General features: G+C 40.2%; 1 protein-coding gene across 1 annotated transcript; it reads left to right on the top strand.

The window, feature by feature from the left end:
* Positions 9528-13495, top strand: LOC107636755. Its single transcript, XM_016340245.1, has 5 exons — positions 9528-9651; positions 9954-10102; positions 10484-10709; positions 10833-10995; positions 13180-13495. The coding sequence occupies exons 1-5, from the start codon at positions 9528-9530 to the stop codon at positions 13493-13495; spliced, it is 978 nt and encodes a 325-aa protein (XP_016195731.1).

Here is an 18179-nt window from a genome sequence, read left to right as displayed (position 1 = left end):
CAGTGGTTCTGTGAGTTCTACTCCCTTGTGCTCTTCTGTGAATTTCTCCACTTCTTTGCAAGATTCTTCAATTGTATCTATGTCCTGATCAAAGCCATCTATGTCTTCCTCATCACTTAAGTCATAGACTGGAGGTTGAGAGAAATCTACCTCCGTATCATCTTCGTATTCACTTGGGGAAGATTCTTCGATCTCAGAGAATTCGCTTGCGGATGCAAGTTCATTACTAGAAGAACTTGACTTGCGACTATCATTATCAAGGAAATTTGCTTCTTGGGTTATTCTGTCTAGTTCTTCATAAAAGACTTGCTCTGGGGATTGCGCACAATCCTCCTTAGCATCAATTGTAACGTCCTTGACAGAATGCTCCATAACTTTGGATTCCCATGGAGGTTCAGCGTCTCCTAAGTCTTCAACCAACTCTTCTTCTTCAATAATGACAGCTTCCTCTACTTGTTCCAGTACGAAACCATGCTCTGTCTTGTCCACTGGAGTTTCTAGTATCTCCTTCATACTATGCTCTTCGTTAGATTGTCCACATGGGGCTGTGGGAGGTTCTTGAATGTTCGAACGTCTAGAAGATAATTGACTTACTGCTTGCTCCATTTGATGAAGGGTTGTTTGAAGTCAATTTACTGTTTCCTTGAGGCGAATCTCTGATTCTCGGGGTGATAGATTTGGATATAGTACAGGGGGAAGTGGTGGTGTTTGGGAGTGATTGGATTGGAATCGGGGTAAATGCGGATCATGTGGTGGCGAATGATGAAAAGGAGCTTTTGGCAAGGTATGAGAAATTAGAGGTCCTATCCTAGTTATCCTTGATGAGAATTGAATCTTAGTTCTACTTTGTTAACCTTTACTAAGATAAAGGAAGGTCAAGGGATTAATTGGTTTGATCTTCGGATCCTATTTATTTCCTAAGAAAAGATTAGGATTATTGAAGTTCAGTTTAATTAACAAAGATGACAATTATCATTCATGTTTGAGTTTGATAACTCCTGAGTTACTGATTTCTTAACCAAGACCAAAAGGAGAAAAGTAAATATACTGGAATAAAAATGTCTTCAGATGGGAATAACAATAACATAAATAAAAGAAAGCAATATTAAACTGAAATACCTCAATTAACATTAATTCAAAAGAGTAATCTGTAACATGGAAGAATTCATAAATTAAATTGCAATATCAAATAACCAACTAAAGTAATGGAATGAATAAAAAGTGAAAGGGAAGCTTAAAGTAAGGAACATTGAACCTGGGATCGAGAGTCACTCCTAAAACTAAGAGAAATCCTAAATCCTAATCCTAAGAGAGAAGAGATAGGAGAGAACCTCTCTCTAAGCTAAATCTAAATCATGAAAACTAACTAAAGTGGAGACTCTTCTTGAATGGATGCATTCCCCCACTTCATAACCTCTGGTCTATGCCTTCTGGACTTGGATTTGGGCCAAAAAGAGCTTCAGAATTTGCTGGGAGCGTTTTCTGCAATTTCTGGTGCGTGGCCTCTGTCACGCGTCCGCGTGGGTCACGCGGTCGCGTCATTTGGAGTTTTTCTTGTCACGCGATCGCGTCTGTCATGCGACCGCGTCATATGTATTCTGCTTAAGGCACGCGGTCGCGTCAGTCATGCGGCCGCGTTGCTGCTTCTTCGCGCTTGGTAGGCGGCCGCATCGTCCATGCGATCGTGTGGATGCCAATCTCTCCAAAAACTCCGTTTTGTGTTTTCCTTCCATTTTTGTATGTTTCCTTTTCATCCTTTAAGTCACTCCTGCCTTAGAAGATCTGAAACTACTCAACACACGAATCACGGCATCGAATGGAAATAAAGGTAATTAAAATAATTAATTTTAAAGCATAGGAAACATGTTTTTCACATACATCACGTAATAAGGAAGGGAAAGTATAACCATGCAATTAATATGAATAAGTGGGTGAAGGATTGAATAAATCACTCAAACTAAGCACAAAATATATCATAAAATATGGGTTTATCAGTAACCAACCACCTAGGGAAGACCTAGACACCCCGGACTCTACCTCATTTACCAGCACAGGGAGCCATGACGGTTTCGATGGTGGAGATACTGCTACCAGCCCCCCTCTGTTCCTGAAAGATGCCACCGAGGACGGTGCAAAGCTTTAAGTGTGGGGAGGTCGGTCAATACCTGACTTCTGGAGGTAAATTCTCTTCCCTAAACACCAATAAAATAGGATATTTAGTTAATTTTTCTTTTGTCTATAATAGGATAGATTGCAAAGAAATAGGTTATTTGTATGCATGTTCTACTTGATTGAAAAATAATAAGTTTCTTTTTAAGACCCTATTTTTGAAAAATTTCACTAATTTAAATTAAAACTTTTGTAATAAAATTTGTTAGAAGTTATAATTGGAACATAGTTTAAAAAGCTAAGAACACACAACCCGTGATATTTTGAACCTAATTACATGGTTACATTATTTAACCATAAATATTTTATTCTTGTGTGTTCACTTCTCTATGATTGTAATCTTTATTTTATTTCATCCTATATGTCCAATGTTTAATGTATTTATATGCATGCATATGATTGAGGCCATTATTTGATTTTAGCTCACTTATCCCAAATAAGCTACCTTTAAATTACCTTTGTTAGCCATTTTGAGCCTTTTTATCCCATTTGTTCTATATTTTACCACATTACTAGCCTTAAGTGGAAAAACAATTAATTATCCCAATTGAATCTTTGGTTAGCTTAAGATAGAAATTGTGTGTTAATTAAGTATGGGAGAATTGTGGGAACAAGGGTTAATAAGGGAATGTATCATGATAAAATAATGGGAATTTGGGTACCTACTCATGTGAAACTAGAAAAATTAAAAATCCATGTGCATTAATAAGCTATGTTTATTTCCTTATAAAAAAATCCAAAAATATTTATTTAATTAAATAAGGGGATAAAACTACCACAATTCTAAATTAAGTTAAGTTCAAAAGCTCCAATGCATATGTGATAAGAAAATTAAAAGAAAAAGTTAACGCATGAGTATGTAATGTGAAAGTAAAAATTATGGGTAGCTAGGCATGAATTAGAATTATATGGAGTGTAAGTATGCTAGGTAAGAGCTTAGGTTAGTCAAAGATTCAATTTATAGCTCACTTAGCCATATGTATACCCTTACCCTTACCTTAACCCCATTACAACCTTGAAAAGACCTCATGATGTTTGCATTAGTACATTAAATATTGTTGATTAGTTAGGTGAAGAACAAAATTTAGAAAGCTTGATTAGAGAAGAGTAGAGTGATTACCCTATACACTTGAGAGACTAGAGTGCACATACACCATCAGTGAGGGTTCAGTGCTTAATTCTATGTTTCCTGCTTTCATGAGCTGTCTTCTTACAATGTTACCTGTTTTTATGATATAAATTGAATTAGTGGAATTTGATTTACGTTTGTCTTGAAGAGCTTATTTACATTTTATCTCCTTAAACTAAGCATGAGGACATGCTAATATTTAAGTGTGGGGAGGTTGATAAACCATTATTTTATGATTTATATTGTGTTTAATTGTGTGGTTTTATAAATTCTTTACCCACTTATTCATATGATTAGCATGTATTTATAATTCCTTCCCAAAATTGTTCCATGGTTGAAAACTTGCTTTCTAGAGACCTTTTAATTATGTATTTTAATTCTCCTTTATACCATTCGATGCCATGATCTATGCGTTAAGTGTTTCAGGCTTCATAGGGCAGGAATGGCTTAGAGAATGAAAAGGAAGCTTGCAAAAATAGAAGGAACACAAGAAACCAAGGAGATGACCAGCGAGCAATGACGCGAGCACATGGCCCACGCGAACGCACGAAAAGAAGAAATCGCAGCGACGCGAACCCGTGTCTGACGAAAACGCGTGGATTGAAGTCTGCACGAATGACGCGAATGCGTGGACGACGCGAACGCGTGACAAGGAAAATCGTTGAACGACGCGAACGCGTGGACGACGCGTACGCATGACCTGCGCAATCTGCAAAAATAACAGAATACGCTGTGGGCGATTTTGGGCCACGTTTTAACCTAATTTTCGGCCCAGAAACACAGAATAAAGCGAGGAAATATGCAGAGACTCAGAGGAGGCATCCACACACATTCAGATTCATCACATTAGGATTACTTTAGTTTTAGATCTGAATCTAGATTAGTGTTACATTGATAGTTTATGCTTTTGCTTTGGATTGTGGATATTGAAGAGCCATTACCTCCGTGAAGATACTACTTTAGTTTGTTTCCTTATTCTTTACTCTTTTCAGTTGATCATTGACTCTATTCAAATAAGTATGTTACATTTTGAGTTTATTAATATATAGAGTTATTTTTATTTTTAATTAATTTTAATTCTCTATTTTATTTTATTTAATTATGTCTTCTTATATTTTTATGATTATTAAATCCATGTCAATAGAGTAGAAATTCCCCTTGACATGGGGGTTAATTAAGAGGAGACACTTGAGTTGGAATGCTCAAGTGCTTAGTTACATTGGACGTTGTAGGCTAATTCTGTACCTACTAACACTAGACTTCCCCAAGGGAGAGGACTAGGAATTGTAGGTAAGAGCCATGGTTCTGAAAACCGAACCGGACCGGCCGGTTCAACCAGAAAAATCGGGAACCGGTCACCTAACCGGTCCGGGTAAGGTTAGAAACCGTTTGGCAGAAAACCGGTGAAAAAACCGGTCGAACCGGCAGTTAACCGGTGAACCGGGAGAACCGTCCGGTTTTTTTACGGTTTATTAGTTTGCATATTAAACTTCAAAACGGTGTCGTTTTGAAGGAAAAAAAAAAGAAAAAAAAATAAAAGGGCTATGCACGAAGCCACGATCCCTAATGGCTAATTCCCAATCCTCATCTCACTATCTCAGTATCTCAGTCTCAACTCTCACCCTCTCACCCTCTCACGAACCCTAATAGCCACCACCATCGCCACCGCATCCCACCGCCATCGCCACCGCATCCCACAGCCCCTCTTTGCCGTCGCGGAGCTCCTCTCCTCCATCGCCGTCGCGGAGCTCCTCTCCTCCATCGTCGTCGCCGAGCTCGCCACCTCCACCGTCTTCGCCGAGCTCTCCACCTCCACCGTCGTCGCCGAGCTCTCCACCTCTACCATCGCCGCCGGTAATACTCTGCCTTCCACCTTGGCTCCTATTTAATCGTCGCCTACTCTGTGCTTGATTTTATAATTTTTTGATTTTTCTGTTCATGATTTGTTAAGTCTGTGTTCATCTGTTCATGTTTGTTAGCTGTGTTCATCAGAAGTTCAGAACATGTTTATAATTTGATTTTTCTGTTCATGTTTCTGTTCCTATTTGTTCATGCTGGATTACATGATTTTGGTTGCTGCTTGATGTTTATTTGGATTACATGATTTTGAGTTGCTGTTTCATGGTTATCTGGATTACATGATTTTGGTTTCTGTTTGATGAATCTTCAATCTGTTTTTGGCTTTCTATTATGATGCGTTTATTGGTGACTTGGGATTGAATGATGATCATTGCAAGCAAATTGACGCCGGGGCGTTGAAGGCAGCTGGGGAATTTGTCATCCTTCTTTTCTCTGTGTGTTTATGTGTGCTTATTAATATTTATAGAGTTGTTTCTTGTTACTGTGTGTGTTTGTAATCAATAGCCAATAATTGTTAGATTGTTATCTATTAGCTTGACAATCTTTGTAATAATGTACTGAATGGTATCTCAAAATTTCTGTGGCTTTGAGAATATTTTTACTTTTTGCTTCTGTTTGGTGGTTCATGAATATTCTCAGTTGATTTCTGTGATTGTCAAGCTGCATGAAGTTGATTTCTTTTTTACGTTTTATTTTTTGTTTAGTTATAAGCTTTGATGTTTGAAGTTGTTTGTGAACCTATAATATTAAGTAATGAATAATTTAATATGTGAAATATTAAATTTTATTAAGTTAGAAATTATTGAATTTATATACTTAAGATTATTTTAAGTTTTTTAATAATTTTATTTAATATTTAATTAAACCGGTTGAACCCCGGTTGAACCCCGGTCGAACCAGTGAATCATTAAACCAGTGACCTCACCGGTTTATTGACCGGTCCAGTTCTCGCAACCTTGGTAAGAGCACTATACTTTTCCTTATTCTGTAAGGGTTAACCAAGTGAAAATAACAACCCCTTTACACTACACTTGAGAAGATTCCAACAAGGATAGAACTTCCAATTAATTATTCCCCCAGTCAAGACCTTTTAATATTAATAATAATTCTTAGTTAATTGCTTTAATTTACAATTACTTTTAATTACTCATTATCCAACTTAAACTTTCTGGAAATTTTCTGATTAATAAATTAGCATTCTTTCCTGCAACTCGTTGGGAGACGACCTGGGACTCATACTCCAGTATTTTTATTTCTAAAATTCGTGACAAACCTTTTTAAATTGGTGAGGCGGATCTTAGCTGGTTAAGAGCTATACGTGCAACGTTGTTCTCTTATTTAAAATCTCTTAATTGGTTAACTTCTGCCACGCACCACAAGGCTTGTGCTCCTCATTGGGCGTTAAACTCCCAGCTAGGGCTCCCTGGCTGGCGTTTAACGCCAGGCTTGTGCTCCCCTTTGGGCATTAAACGCCCAGCCAGAGCTCCCTGGCTAGCGTTTGACGCTAGGCTTGCTGCCTCCATTGGCGTTTGAATGCCCAATTGCCACCCCAATTGCCAGGGAGATCCGATCCCTTCTCCACCGTATTCTGTTTGCTGTTCTGCATCATTCTGTCTCTGTTTAAACACTGTTCATGACCACTAACGTTGAAATCAACCTAATTAAAAGCCAATTATATAGAAAAACTAATTAAAATTAAAATGGTTAGAAAATTAAAAAATAATATATAATTAATTATTGGGTTGCCTCCCAACAAGCGCTTATTTAATGTCTTTAGCTGGACCTTACTGTACTTGTCTTAGTAACAGTGTTGAGCCTCCTGGCTCAATATCTCCTCCAAGGTAATGTTTGACCCTCTGTCCATTGATAGTGAACCTTGTGTCAGGATCTTTACCTTGAAGTTTTATGTTCTTGTAAGATGATACACTAGTAATCACATAGGGTCCCTTCCAACGGGATTTGAGTTTCCCAGAGAAGAATTTGAGTCTTGAGTTGAAGAGCAGGACCTTTTGTCCTGGTTCAAAGACTTTGGAAGATATTTTCTTGTCATGCCACCTTTTTGTTTTTTCCTTATAGATCTTTGCATTTTCAAATGCAGCTAAGCGGAATTCATCCAACTCATTTAGTTGGAGCAGCCATTTCTCTCCTGCTACTTTAGCATCAAGGTTGAAGAATCTAGTAGCCTAATAGGCTTTATGTTCTAATTCCACTGGCAAATGATAGGATTTCCCATACACCAGCTGCTATGGTGATGTTAGAGGTTTTGAAAGCTGTTCTGTATACCCACAGAGCATCATCAAGCTTTCTAGCCCAATCCTTTCTAGAGGTGCTTACTGTCCTCTTTAGAATTCGCTTTAGTTCTCTATTTGAGACTTCAGCTTGCCCATTTTTTGGGGATGATACGATGTTGCTACTTTGTGGCGAACTCCGTAACGGCTTAAGACAGAATCCAGCTGTCTGTTGCAGAAATGAGTACCTCCATCACTCATTAGTGTCCTAGGGACACCAAATCTGCTGAAGATGTTCTTTTGGAGGAACTTCATTACTAATCTGGTGTCATTAGTAGGTGTTGCTATTGCTTCAACCTATTTAGACACATAGTCTACTGCCACAAGGATGTATGTGTTTGAGTATGAAGGCGGGAAGGGTCCCATGAAATCTATGGCCCATACGTCAAACAACTTAATCTCTAGGATTACTTGCTGAGGCATGTGATAAACCACTATATTATGATATATTTTGGACTGAATTGAGTGGGTTTTGTCAACTATTCTCACACTTATTCATGTAAATTGCATGTTTTTCATTTCCTTCCTAATTTTGTGCTATGATTGAAAACATGCTTCCTAAGCCTTAAAATTGTTAATTTTTAATTCTCCTTTATTAGCATTCGATGTCGTGATGTGTTTGTGAAGTATTTTCAGGTTTACAGGGAATGAATGGCTCAAAGGATGAAGATGAAGCATGTTAAAGTGGAAGGAACACAAGAAACTAAAGAGCTGGGAAGCGAGGAGCGACGCGCACGCATGGTCGACGCGTGCGCGTGACCTGGAGCGTCGTTCAGCGACGAGTACGCGTGGCCAGGTGCAAGGTTCAGCGACGCGTACGCGTGGCCGACGTGTACGCGTGACAGAGCGTCACGTGCTGCACTTAACAAAACTCGCTGGGGGCAATTTCTGGTTTGATTTGGACCCAGTTTCAAACCCGAAAATATAGACTAGAGGCAGGGGTGGAGATGAGACTGAACACACTTTCACTTTCACTTTAGTTTTTGTTTAGTTTTTAAATTCTAGAGAGAAAAACTACTACTTTTCCTAAGGTTCTTAGCATTCTTAGTTCATCTTCGAATTAGATCTTGAGAGAGGTGCCACTACCTTCAATTGAAGTCAATTTCCTTCTAGTTTTTTGTTATAATTTCTCTATTACTCTATTCTATTTGATTATTGTGCATTCATGTTTGGATCTTGTAACTCTTGAATTTAATCAATGCATTGAATTATTTTTATGTTTATTTTTATTGCTTGTGTGGTCCTTTTTAATTAATTGTCAGTGCCAAATTTTGATTTTATTAATTTATTATAATTATCATGTCTTTTATTTATTCCTATTATATGTTCTAAATTCCATGGTTTACCCACTCAAAAGCCTATCAAGCACCTCAGAGATTTTCAGACAGCGTATTCAACTACTAGGCGGCATGGTGCAGATGAGACTGCCGTTTGGGATTTGCTCAGAAGGAAATTCCTGCACAAGTTCTTTTTAGCGGAGGTTACAGATAGATTGAGAAAGGAAATTTCCTGCATCATTCAAGCTGAATCAGAGACTCTCTATGAGTATTGGGAACGCTTCAGGAATCTCCTGGACTCGTGTCCTCATCACATGATTGACCAGTTAGTGTTAATTAGCTACTTCTGCCAAGGCATGAAGCCTCGAGACAAGACCCTCTTGGATGCTGCAAGCAATGGCTCTCCGACGAACTACAAGACGGTGATAGAAGCATGGCAACTGATCACCGATCTAGCGAAAGTTTCTTCTAGCAGTGAGACCGTTGCTCTCACGAAGACTTTGGGAGAGATGACCAATATACTCAAGCAGCTCCAACTCAATCAACAACAACCTCTACCTCCTCCACAACAACAATGTCAACAGTTGGTCCCTCAAAGAGCGTGTTGAATATGCGCTTGCTATTCTCACTACACTGATGAATGTCCACAACTCCAAGAGGACAACACCTTGGCGGCTACCAATGCTTATTACAACCGTCTGAATCAATGGTACTATCAACAAGGCAGTAATTATAATCAAGGTGGTAACTACAATCAAGGTTGGCAAGACAACCCCAACCAAGGATGGAGGGACAACTACAACCATGGAGGCAAAGACAATGGTGGAAATCAAAGGTGGAACAACAACTATCAACAGAACCGGTATCAACAAGAACCTCCATACCAACAGCAAAACCAAGGCCAAAGATACCAACCACCTCACCAAAGGCAAGCTCAAGCACCTCAACTCAATCAACCATAAATGCCTCAAATTACCTACCCTCCTTCCTCCTCCAACCAAGATGAAACACTCCGTTCAATTCTTCAAGGACAAAAAGAGCTTCAAAATTCACTTACCTCTAGCCTCACCAGTCTTACCTCCATTCTACAAGCTCTTATATCCTGTATGGACCCACCCTCTACCTCCAACAATTAACCTTCAAGCTCTAGTGCACTCCCCTCTCAACCTTTACCCAACCCCAAGGGTGGAATCAATGCCATCACTTTGAGGTCTGGCACTACATTACAAGAGAGGAGTCCCGAGGAGCCAAGCTCAAGAGAAGACATTCAAGATGAAGATGTTGTTGAGGTGAAAGATGTTGAAGAAGAGGATAAGGTACAAGATGCGGTTGAAGAAGAAGTTGCTCAACTAAGGAATGGAGTATCTAAGGAAGACAATGTTGTGAAAGAGATCATTCCCATTCCTTTTCCACACCTTGCTAGGAGGATTAAAAAGCAAGTGGAGCTAGATCCCAAGATGGTGGAGATCTTAAAAAAGGTTGAGGTAACTATTCCCCTTTTTGATTCTATTCGACAGGTTCCTAAGTATGCTAAGTTTCTAAAGGATTTGTGCATGAATAAGGAAAAGATACATGATTTAGAAACTATTCCTTTGGGTAGCTCAATTTCTGCTCTTATGGGTGCTATACTGGAGAAATGTGGTGATCCCGGTCCTTGTATGGTTACTTGCACTATAAGGGGTGTACAGTTTGTTGACTACATGTGTGATTTAGGTGCATGTGTTAGTATTATGCTATTGTCTGTATATGATGCTTTGAAGCTTCCACCGTTGAAAAGGTCGGCAGCCCATTTTATTTTAGTAGATAAGAGCATAATCTCAGTGATTGGCATTGCGGAAGACGTCTTGGTAAGCATTAAAGGGTTGACTTTTCCTATTGACTTCTACATTCTAGAGATGCCTCCTAATGACTCAAGAAGACCTTCATCCATCTTGTTTGGAAGGCTATTTTTGAAGACTTCTCGGTTTAAATTGGATGCCTTCTCGGGTACATATTCATTTGTGATTGATGGAAGAGCAGTGAGCTTCAACCTTGATGAAGCTATGAAGCACCCACCTGAAGACCACTCTATCTTCCAGTGTGACATTATTGATGAGACTGTGGCTGAAGTTCACCAAGAGGCAGTAGATGAGAAGAACATGGTTCAAGGTGCAAGTATGGGGAAGCCCCCTGAGTATACTGAAGACACCTTGCCACCTCCAATGGTTTCGGATGATCAAGTGCCAAGCCATGAGCTGAAAATGAAGTTGAAGCCCTTTCCAGCTCACCTAAAGTATGCTTATCTTGAAGATAATCAACAACTCCCAGTTATTATTGCAAAGGAACTTACTTCCCAACAAGAGGAGCGTATGCTTAGTGTGCTGAGAAGAAACAAGAAAGCTATTGGGTGGAGTTTGGCGGACTTAGTAGGTATAAGCCCTCAAGTCTGTGAGCACCGCATTTTTCTAGAGGAGGGAGCGAGGCCTATTCATCAACCTCAAAGGCGGTTGAACCCCACAATTCTAGAAGTTGTGAAGAAGGAAGTGACCCGACTGCTTGAAGTTGATATCATCTATCCAATCTCAGATAGTGAATGGGTTAGTCCAATACAGGTGGTTCTGAAGAAGTCTGGCATCACAACAGTGAAGAATGAGAATGGGGAACTCATGGCTACAAGGGTGCAGAATTCCTAGAGAGTGTGCATTGACTACAGGCGCTTGAATTTGGCCACTCGCAAGGATCACTACCCATTACCTTTCATCGATCAAATTCTTGATTGCCTGTTAGGTAAATCACACTACTATTTTCTAGATGGATATACTGGCTATTTTCAAATCCATATTGATCCAGAAGATCAGGAGAAAACAACTTTTACATGCCCCTTTGGAATGTATGCATATAAGAGAATGCCTTTTGGTTTATGTAATGCACCGGCTACGTTTCAAAGGTGCATGATGAGTATATTCTCAGTTCTTCTTGAGCATTGTATGGAAGTTTTTATGGATGACTTTAGTGTTTATAGTGATTGCTTTGACCTTTGTTTGGATAGTCTAGCTAGAGTATTAGAAAGATGTGCTAGTTCAAACCTTGTGCTTAATTTTGAAAAGTGTCATTTTATGGTAAAGCAAGGTATTGTTCTAGGCCATGTTGTTTCTAATACTGGTATATCTGTTGATCCTGCAAAGGTTAATGTTATTTCTGGTTTACCTTACCCCTCCTCTGTGAGGAAAGTCCGTTATTTTCTTAGTCATGCAGGTTTCTATCGGCGTTTTATCAAAGACTTCAGTAAGGTTGCACTACCTTTGTCCCGTCTGCTGTAGAAGGACGTAAAGTTTGACTTAAGTGAGGACTGCATGGAAGCATTTGACAAGTTGAAGATTGCTTTGACCCAAGCTCCTATTGTGAGAGGGCCTGACTAGAGTAGGCCATTTGAGATCATGTGTGACACATCAAACTATGCGGTAGGAACGGCGCTGGCTCAGCGCGAAGGTAAGGACCTATACATTATTGCTTATGCTTTTAAAACTTTAGATGGTGTCCAGTCTAATTATACTACCACTGAAAAAGAACTTTTAGCTGTTGTTTTTGCTTTGGATAAATTCCGAGCTTATTTACTTGGAACTAAGGTGGTAGTATATTTAGACCATGCGGCTTTGAAATACTTGTTAGCTAAGAAAGAGTCTAAACCAAGGTTAATTCGTTGGATATTGTTATTGCAAGAGTTTGATTTAGAGATCAAAGATAAGAGTGGTTCCCAGAATTTGGTGGCAGACCACTTGAGTCACCTAGAACATATTAAAAGTGACTCCACTCCTATCAATGATGCATTTCCACTTGATAGCTTGCAAGCAATATCTGAGGTGGGTCCTTGGTATGCACCCATAGCTAATTATTTGGTTAGTCGTACCTTTCCTCCAAATTTTTCTAAGCATCAAAAGGACAAGCTTAAAAGCGAGTCCAAGTATTACATATGGGATGACCCATATTTATGGAGATGTAGTGCTGACCAAATAATAAGACGGTGTGTGCCACAATCCGAAATCCAGTCAATTTTAGAGGCCTGCCACTCTTCTGTGAGTGGTGGACACTTTGGTTCTCAAAGGACTGCAAGAAAAATTTTAGACTGCAGATTTTGGTGGCCCACACTTTTTAAGGATGCTAATATTTCCTGTGACTCTTGCCACCAATGCCAAAGGTTTGGAAATATGTCCAAGAGGGATGAGATGCCTCGACAACTAATGTTATTTTGTGAAATTTTTTATGTTTAGGGTATTGACTTCATGGGTCCATTTCCAAACTCGAATGGTTTCTTATACATTTTGTTAGCTGTTGACTATGTTTCTAAATGGGTGGAAGCAATTCCTACCTGTACTGCTGATGCTAACGTTGTTGTTTCTTTTGTTAGGAATAATATTATTTGTCGCTTTGGATCACCATAAGCAATCGTGAGTGATCAAGGCTCTCATTTTTGTAATAGAAGAATGACAGTTTTGTTGAAGAAATATGAAATCATTCATATGGTGGCGACGGCTTACCATCCTCAAACCAATGTGCAAGCCGAAGTGTCTAATAGAGAGATCAAGCGCATACCGGAGAAGATTATCAAACCTCATAGAAGGGACTTGAGCTCTAGGCTTGGAGATGCGCTATGGGCTTATCGCACTGCTTACAAGACACCCATCGGCATGAGTTCGTTCCGCCTAGTCAACGGAAAGGCTTGCCACCTTCCGGTAGAGGTGGAACATAAAGCTTACTGGACTGTGAAGGAATTGGAGGAATTGGAGTGCCTTTGACTAGAAGCGTATGAGAACTCAAGGCTCTACAAGGAGAAGGTGAAGGCGGTACATGACAAGAACATTGATGAGCAAATAATTTATACGCTTTTTGGCATTGTTTTTACATAGTTTTTAGTATGATTTAGTAAGTTTTTAGTATATTTTTATTAGTTTTTAAATAAAATTCACATTTCTGGACTTTACTATGAGTTTGTGTGTTTTTCTGTGATTTCAGGTATTTTCTGGCTGAAATTGAGGGACTTGAGCAAAAATCAGATTCAGAGGTTGAAGAAGGACTGCAGATGCTGTTGGATTCTGACCTCCCTTCACTCAAAGTGGATTTTATGGAGCTACAGAAGTCCAAATAGCGCGCTCTCAATCGCGTTGGAAAGTAGACATCCAGGGCTTTCCAGAAATATATAATAGTCCATACTTTGCCCAAGTTTAGATGATGCAAACTGGCGTTCAACGCCAGCTTCCTGCCCTATTCTGGAGTTAAACGCCAGAAACAGGTTGCAAAGCAGAGTTAAACGCTAGAAACAGGTTACAAACTGGCGTTTAACTCCAAGGAAGACCTCTACACGTGAAAGCTTCAATGCTCAGCCCAAGCACACACCAAGTGGGCCCCGGAAGTGGATTTCTGCATCATTTACTCATTTCTGTAAACCCTAGTAACTAGTTTAGTATAAATAGGACTTTTTACTATTGTATTTACATCTTTTGATCATGTTTTGATGATTGAACCCTCTTTGGGAGGCTGGCCATTCAGCCATACCTGGACCATTATCACTTATGTATTTTCAACGGTAGAGTTTCTACACACCATAGATTAAGGTGTGGAGCTCTGCTGTTCCTCATGAATTAATGCAAAGTACTATTGTTTTTCTATTCAACTCAAGCCTATTTCTTCTCTAAGATATTCATTCGCACATAAGAACATGTTGAATGTGATGATTATATGACGCTCATCACCATTCTCACTTATGAACACGTGCCTGACAAACACTTCCGTTCTACATGCAAACAAGCTTGAATGCATATCTCTTAGCCTCCTGATTCACGATCAGAGTCTTCGTGGTATAGGCTAGAATTATTGGCGGCCATTCTTGAGATCTGGAAAGTCTAAACCTTGTCTGTGGTATTCTGAGTAGGATCTGGGAAGGGATGGCTGTGACGAGCTTCAAACTCGCGAGTGCTGGGCGTAGTGACAGACGCAAAAGGATTACTGAATCCTATTCCAGTATGATCGAGAACCAATAGATGATTAGCTGTGCGGTGACAGCGCATCTTGGACCATTTTCACTGAGAGAACGGGAAGTAGCCATTGACAACGGTGATGCCCTACATACAGCTTGCCATAGAAAGGAGTAAGAAGGGTTGAATGAAGGCAATAGGAAAGCAGAGAATTAGAAAGAACAGAGCATCTCCATATGCTTATCTGAAATTCTCACCAATGAATTACATAAGTATCTCTATCTTTATTTCACGTTTTACTTATCTTTTAATTATTAAAACTCTATAACCATTTGAATCCGCCTGACTGAGATTTACAAGGTGACCATAGCTTGCTTCAAGCCGACAATCTCCGTGGGATCGACCCTTACTCACGTAAGGTTTATTACTTGGACGACCCAGTGCACTTGCTGGTTAGTTGTGCGAAGTTGTGACAAAGAACTAAAACTATGAACGTGCGTATTAAGTTTTTGACGCCGTTACCAAGGAATGAACGATCACGATTTTGCATACCAAACATCAAGAGAAGAGAGTTTAGAGCTGGGGATCAAGTCCTTTTCTACAACTCGAGGTTGAGGTTAATGCCAGGCAAGCTGAGGTCAAGGTGGGATGGACCCTACGTGGTGGAGAAAGTGGAACCGTATGGAGTTGTCCACCTAAGTCACCCTTGAAGCCCCACTTTCTTCAAAGTCAATGGCTACCGTTTGTAGCTGTATCATGGTGTGAACAACAAGGAGCTGGAGATCTTCCTCTTGAAGGATCCAGCAAGGGAAGAGGACTGAGCCTATGGACCGTCCAACTTAAGAACGTTAAAGAAAAGTGCTAGGTGGGAGGCAACCCACCATGGTATGATCGTCCTTTTGATAATTCTATTTTATTTATGTTCTTCTATTTATTTCCTTCTTTGTCTTTGTTAATTTTTACTTAAGCATGTTTTCCTTTTATTCAGAAAGAAAAAAAAAGTGCACCTGATGCATAAGCGTCAATGACGCGCACGTGTCATGTGGAGGTCTGCTCTCTAGTATTTTGAACAGAGAGTTATGCTGGAACTGTGCGGGTAGGGTGCCTGGCGCACAAACCACCCCACGTGTACACGTGGTCCACGCGTACGCGTCACTAGCAATTATGGGGTTCCACGCGTGTACGTCAGCTACGCGTGTGTGTGGTATGAGAAATCGGCGTAATTTGGTACATTGAACAGAGAGTTGTGCTGGTATAATGATGGAATCGTGTGTCTGGCACAACGAGTAGTCACGCGTATGCGTGACCGAAGCTTACGCATCACTTGAATTTCTGCTCACCTATGCATACACGTAGGTGACGCGTGCGCGTCATAAGCTCCGCGTCACTTAAATCAGCGCGCCTCCTGTTGCATTCTTTTCTCCCCCTAATCCTAATTCTTCCTCATTCTTCTTCTTTCCTTCTTTCTACTTCTTCCTTCTTTCTTCTTCCCTTCTCTCACCACCACCGGCGGACTACCACCGGAGACCACCACCTCCAGCAGTCACAATTTCCTTTCCTTTTCTTCTTCTCTTCCTACTCATCTTCTCCCATTCTTACTCCCATTTATCCCCCTATTTTCATCTTCTTTTCAAGGTTTCTTTTCTTCCTCTCTTCTACTTGTTCCTTCTTCTTTTATTTCTTGCACTTGACTATTTTATGTATTTTTAATTCTATATTAGATTTGATATTTGTAATTTCTTTTTCATTCTTTTATCTTGCATTTTTATGTTGGTGTTGGAATTTTATTTGGGTGATTATTTTGCTATATCTTAGCTTGTTTGTGTTATAAGGTATGCTTTGACAATTGGCATCTTACTTTGGGTATCCTATACACTTGGATTGATTATCTTACTTCCTATTTTTAATTTGCACACCAAGTGTGTTTGTGAAAAAGCTCTTATGGTATTTTAATTTATTTTCTATTTTATTCTTGCACCTTAATGCCTTTTTTTCACAACCCTTGCAATCTATGTGTATTGAGTTTATTATTCATTAATTGTCATCATAAAAGTGCTCATCATTTTATTGCATGTGACTATTATTGTTGATATTGATGCTTGAGCTATTCTTTTCATGCTTGTTACTTGCATGCTTTTATCCCTCTTGCATCTAGTTGTTATGATATGCCTTCATGATATTACTTGATGTCTTACTTGCAAGTTGTAGCTACCATGTATTTAAGACACTATCTTTTTCTTTGGCATTCATTATCACTTGGACTTTCTTCCATCCGGTTTTTAACTATTTAAATTTGACATTCGTTCTCTTTCTTCCTTCTTCAGGATGACCATCAAGAGAGGAAAAGAGAACGCTTCTAACAGGACACTAGAAAATAAAGGAACTAAAAGAGCACCGGCTAAGGCGCAACCATCCACAAGGGTCAAGCCACCTACTAAGCGGGTGAAGAGGACCATCCGAGTTGATGAAGTGGAGAAGGCATTTCCTGCACGGGACTCTGCACGATTCACTAACCGTTACTGTGAGCGGATGTTCCCCCTCTTTGCAGAGAGAAACTACCATAATGAGCACCTCCTCATTCTTCCAGTGCATTTTATTGACTTTGTGGTGCCCTGCATTGAAAGGAGACAGTGGGGATTCTTAAGGAGGCAGCCGCGAGAATCCAATCTCTCTTAGGTGGTTGAATTCTACGCCAACTATCACTCGCCTACCCTGCAGTCAGTCTATGTGCGCTAAAAGCAAGTCCCTGTCTCCGAAAGTGCCATTCAGAGAGTACTTGATCTTTTACCGAGTCCGGAGGGGATGGATGCCTATCAAGAGGCCCAGCTTGAGCACCAGACATACCAGTTTGACTGGAACAACGTCCTTGGAGTCATCGCCCAACCTGATAGCATTGGATCTATGGGCAACACCGGACTCATCCCAAGAGCATCTCCGCCTAAGTACTCACCTTGGAGGCTTGCGTGTGGACACAGATCATGTCCCACTATATATTTCTGAGCACTCATGAGTCCACTTTCACTATTGACATGACCGTTCTCGTCTGGTGCTTTCTCACAGAGCAACTTCTCAACTTGCCAAGACTCATTCGACAGGCTATGGGTCGGGTGAAAATCGTGGGCAACCTACCTTTTCCCGCATTGGTTACAAACTTGGTATCTGCAGCAGGAGTCTCCCATCGGGCTGGGGATACGAGGACCATGATTCCTAGGGATGATGAATTCGTTCCAAATGGGAAGTATATATCAGACCTCTGGCACCATCTGTGAGCCAGAATGCAGGCCCGTCCTTCGACGCCCCTTCATCATCCGCTCCACCATCATCCACACCTCACGCACCACCACTACCAAACCATCATTTGCTACTTGAGATCCTTGAAAGGTTAGACCGGCAAGGCCGGTGGATTGAGCAAATAGAGCGCCGCAACAAGCGCCGATACAACTACTTGAAGGAGCTCGTTGTTAGTACTCACCCTCCTCCGGAAGAGCCTGATACCCCAGAATCCACT

The sequence above is a fragment of the Arachis ipaensis genome, chromosome B04, assembly GCF_000816755.2.
Source record: "Arachis ipaensis cultivar K30076 chromosome B04, Araip1.1, whole genome shotgun sequence".
NCBI classification, from domain to species: domain Eukaryota; kingdom Viridiplantae; phylum Streptophyta; class Magnoliopsida; order Fabales; family Fabaceae; genus Arachis; species Arachis ipaensis.
This window is presented reverse-complemented; position numbering and strand designations above follow the sequence as displayed.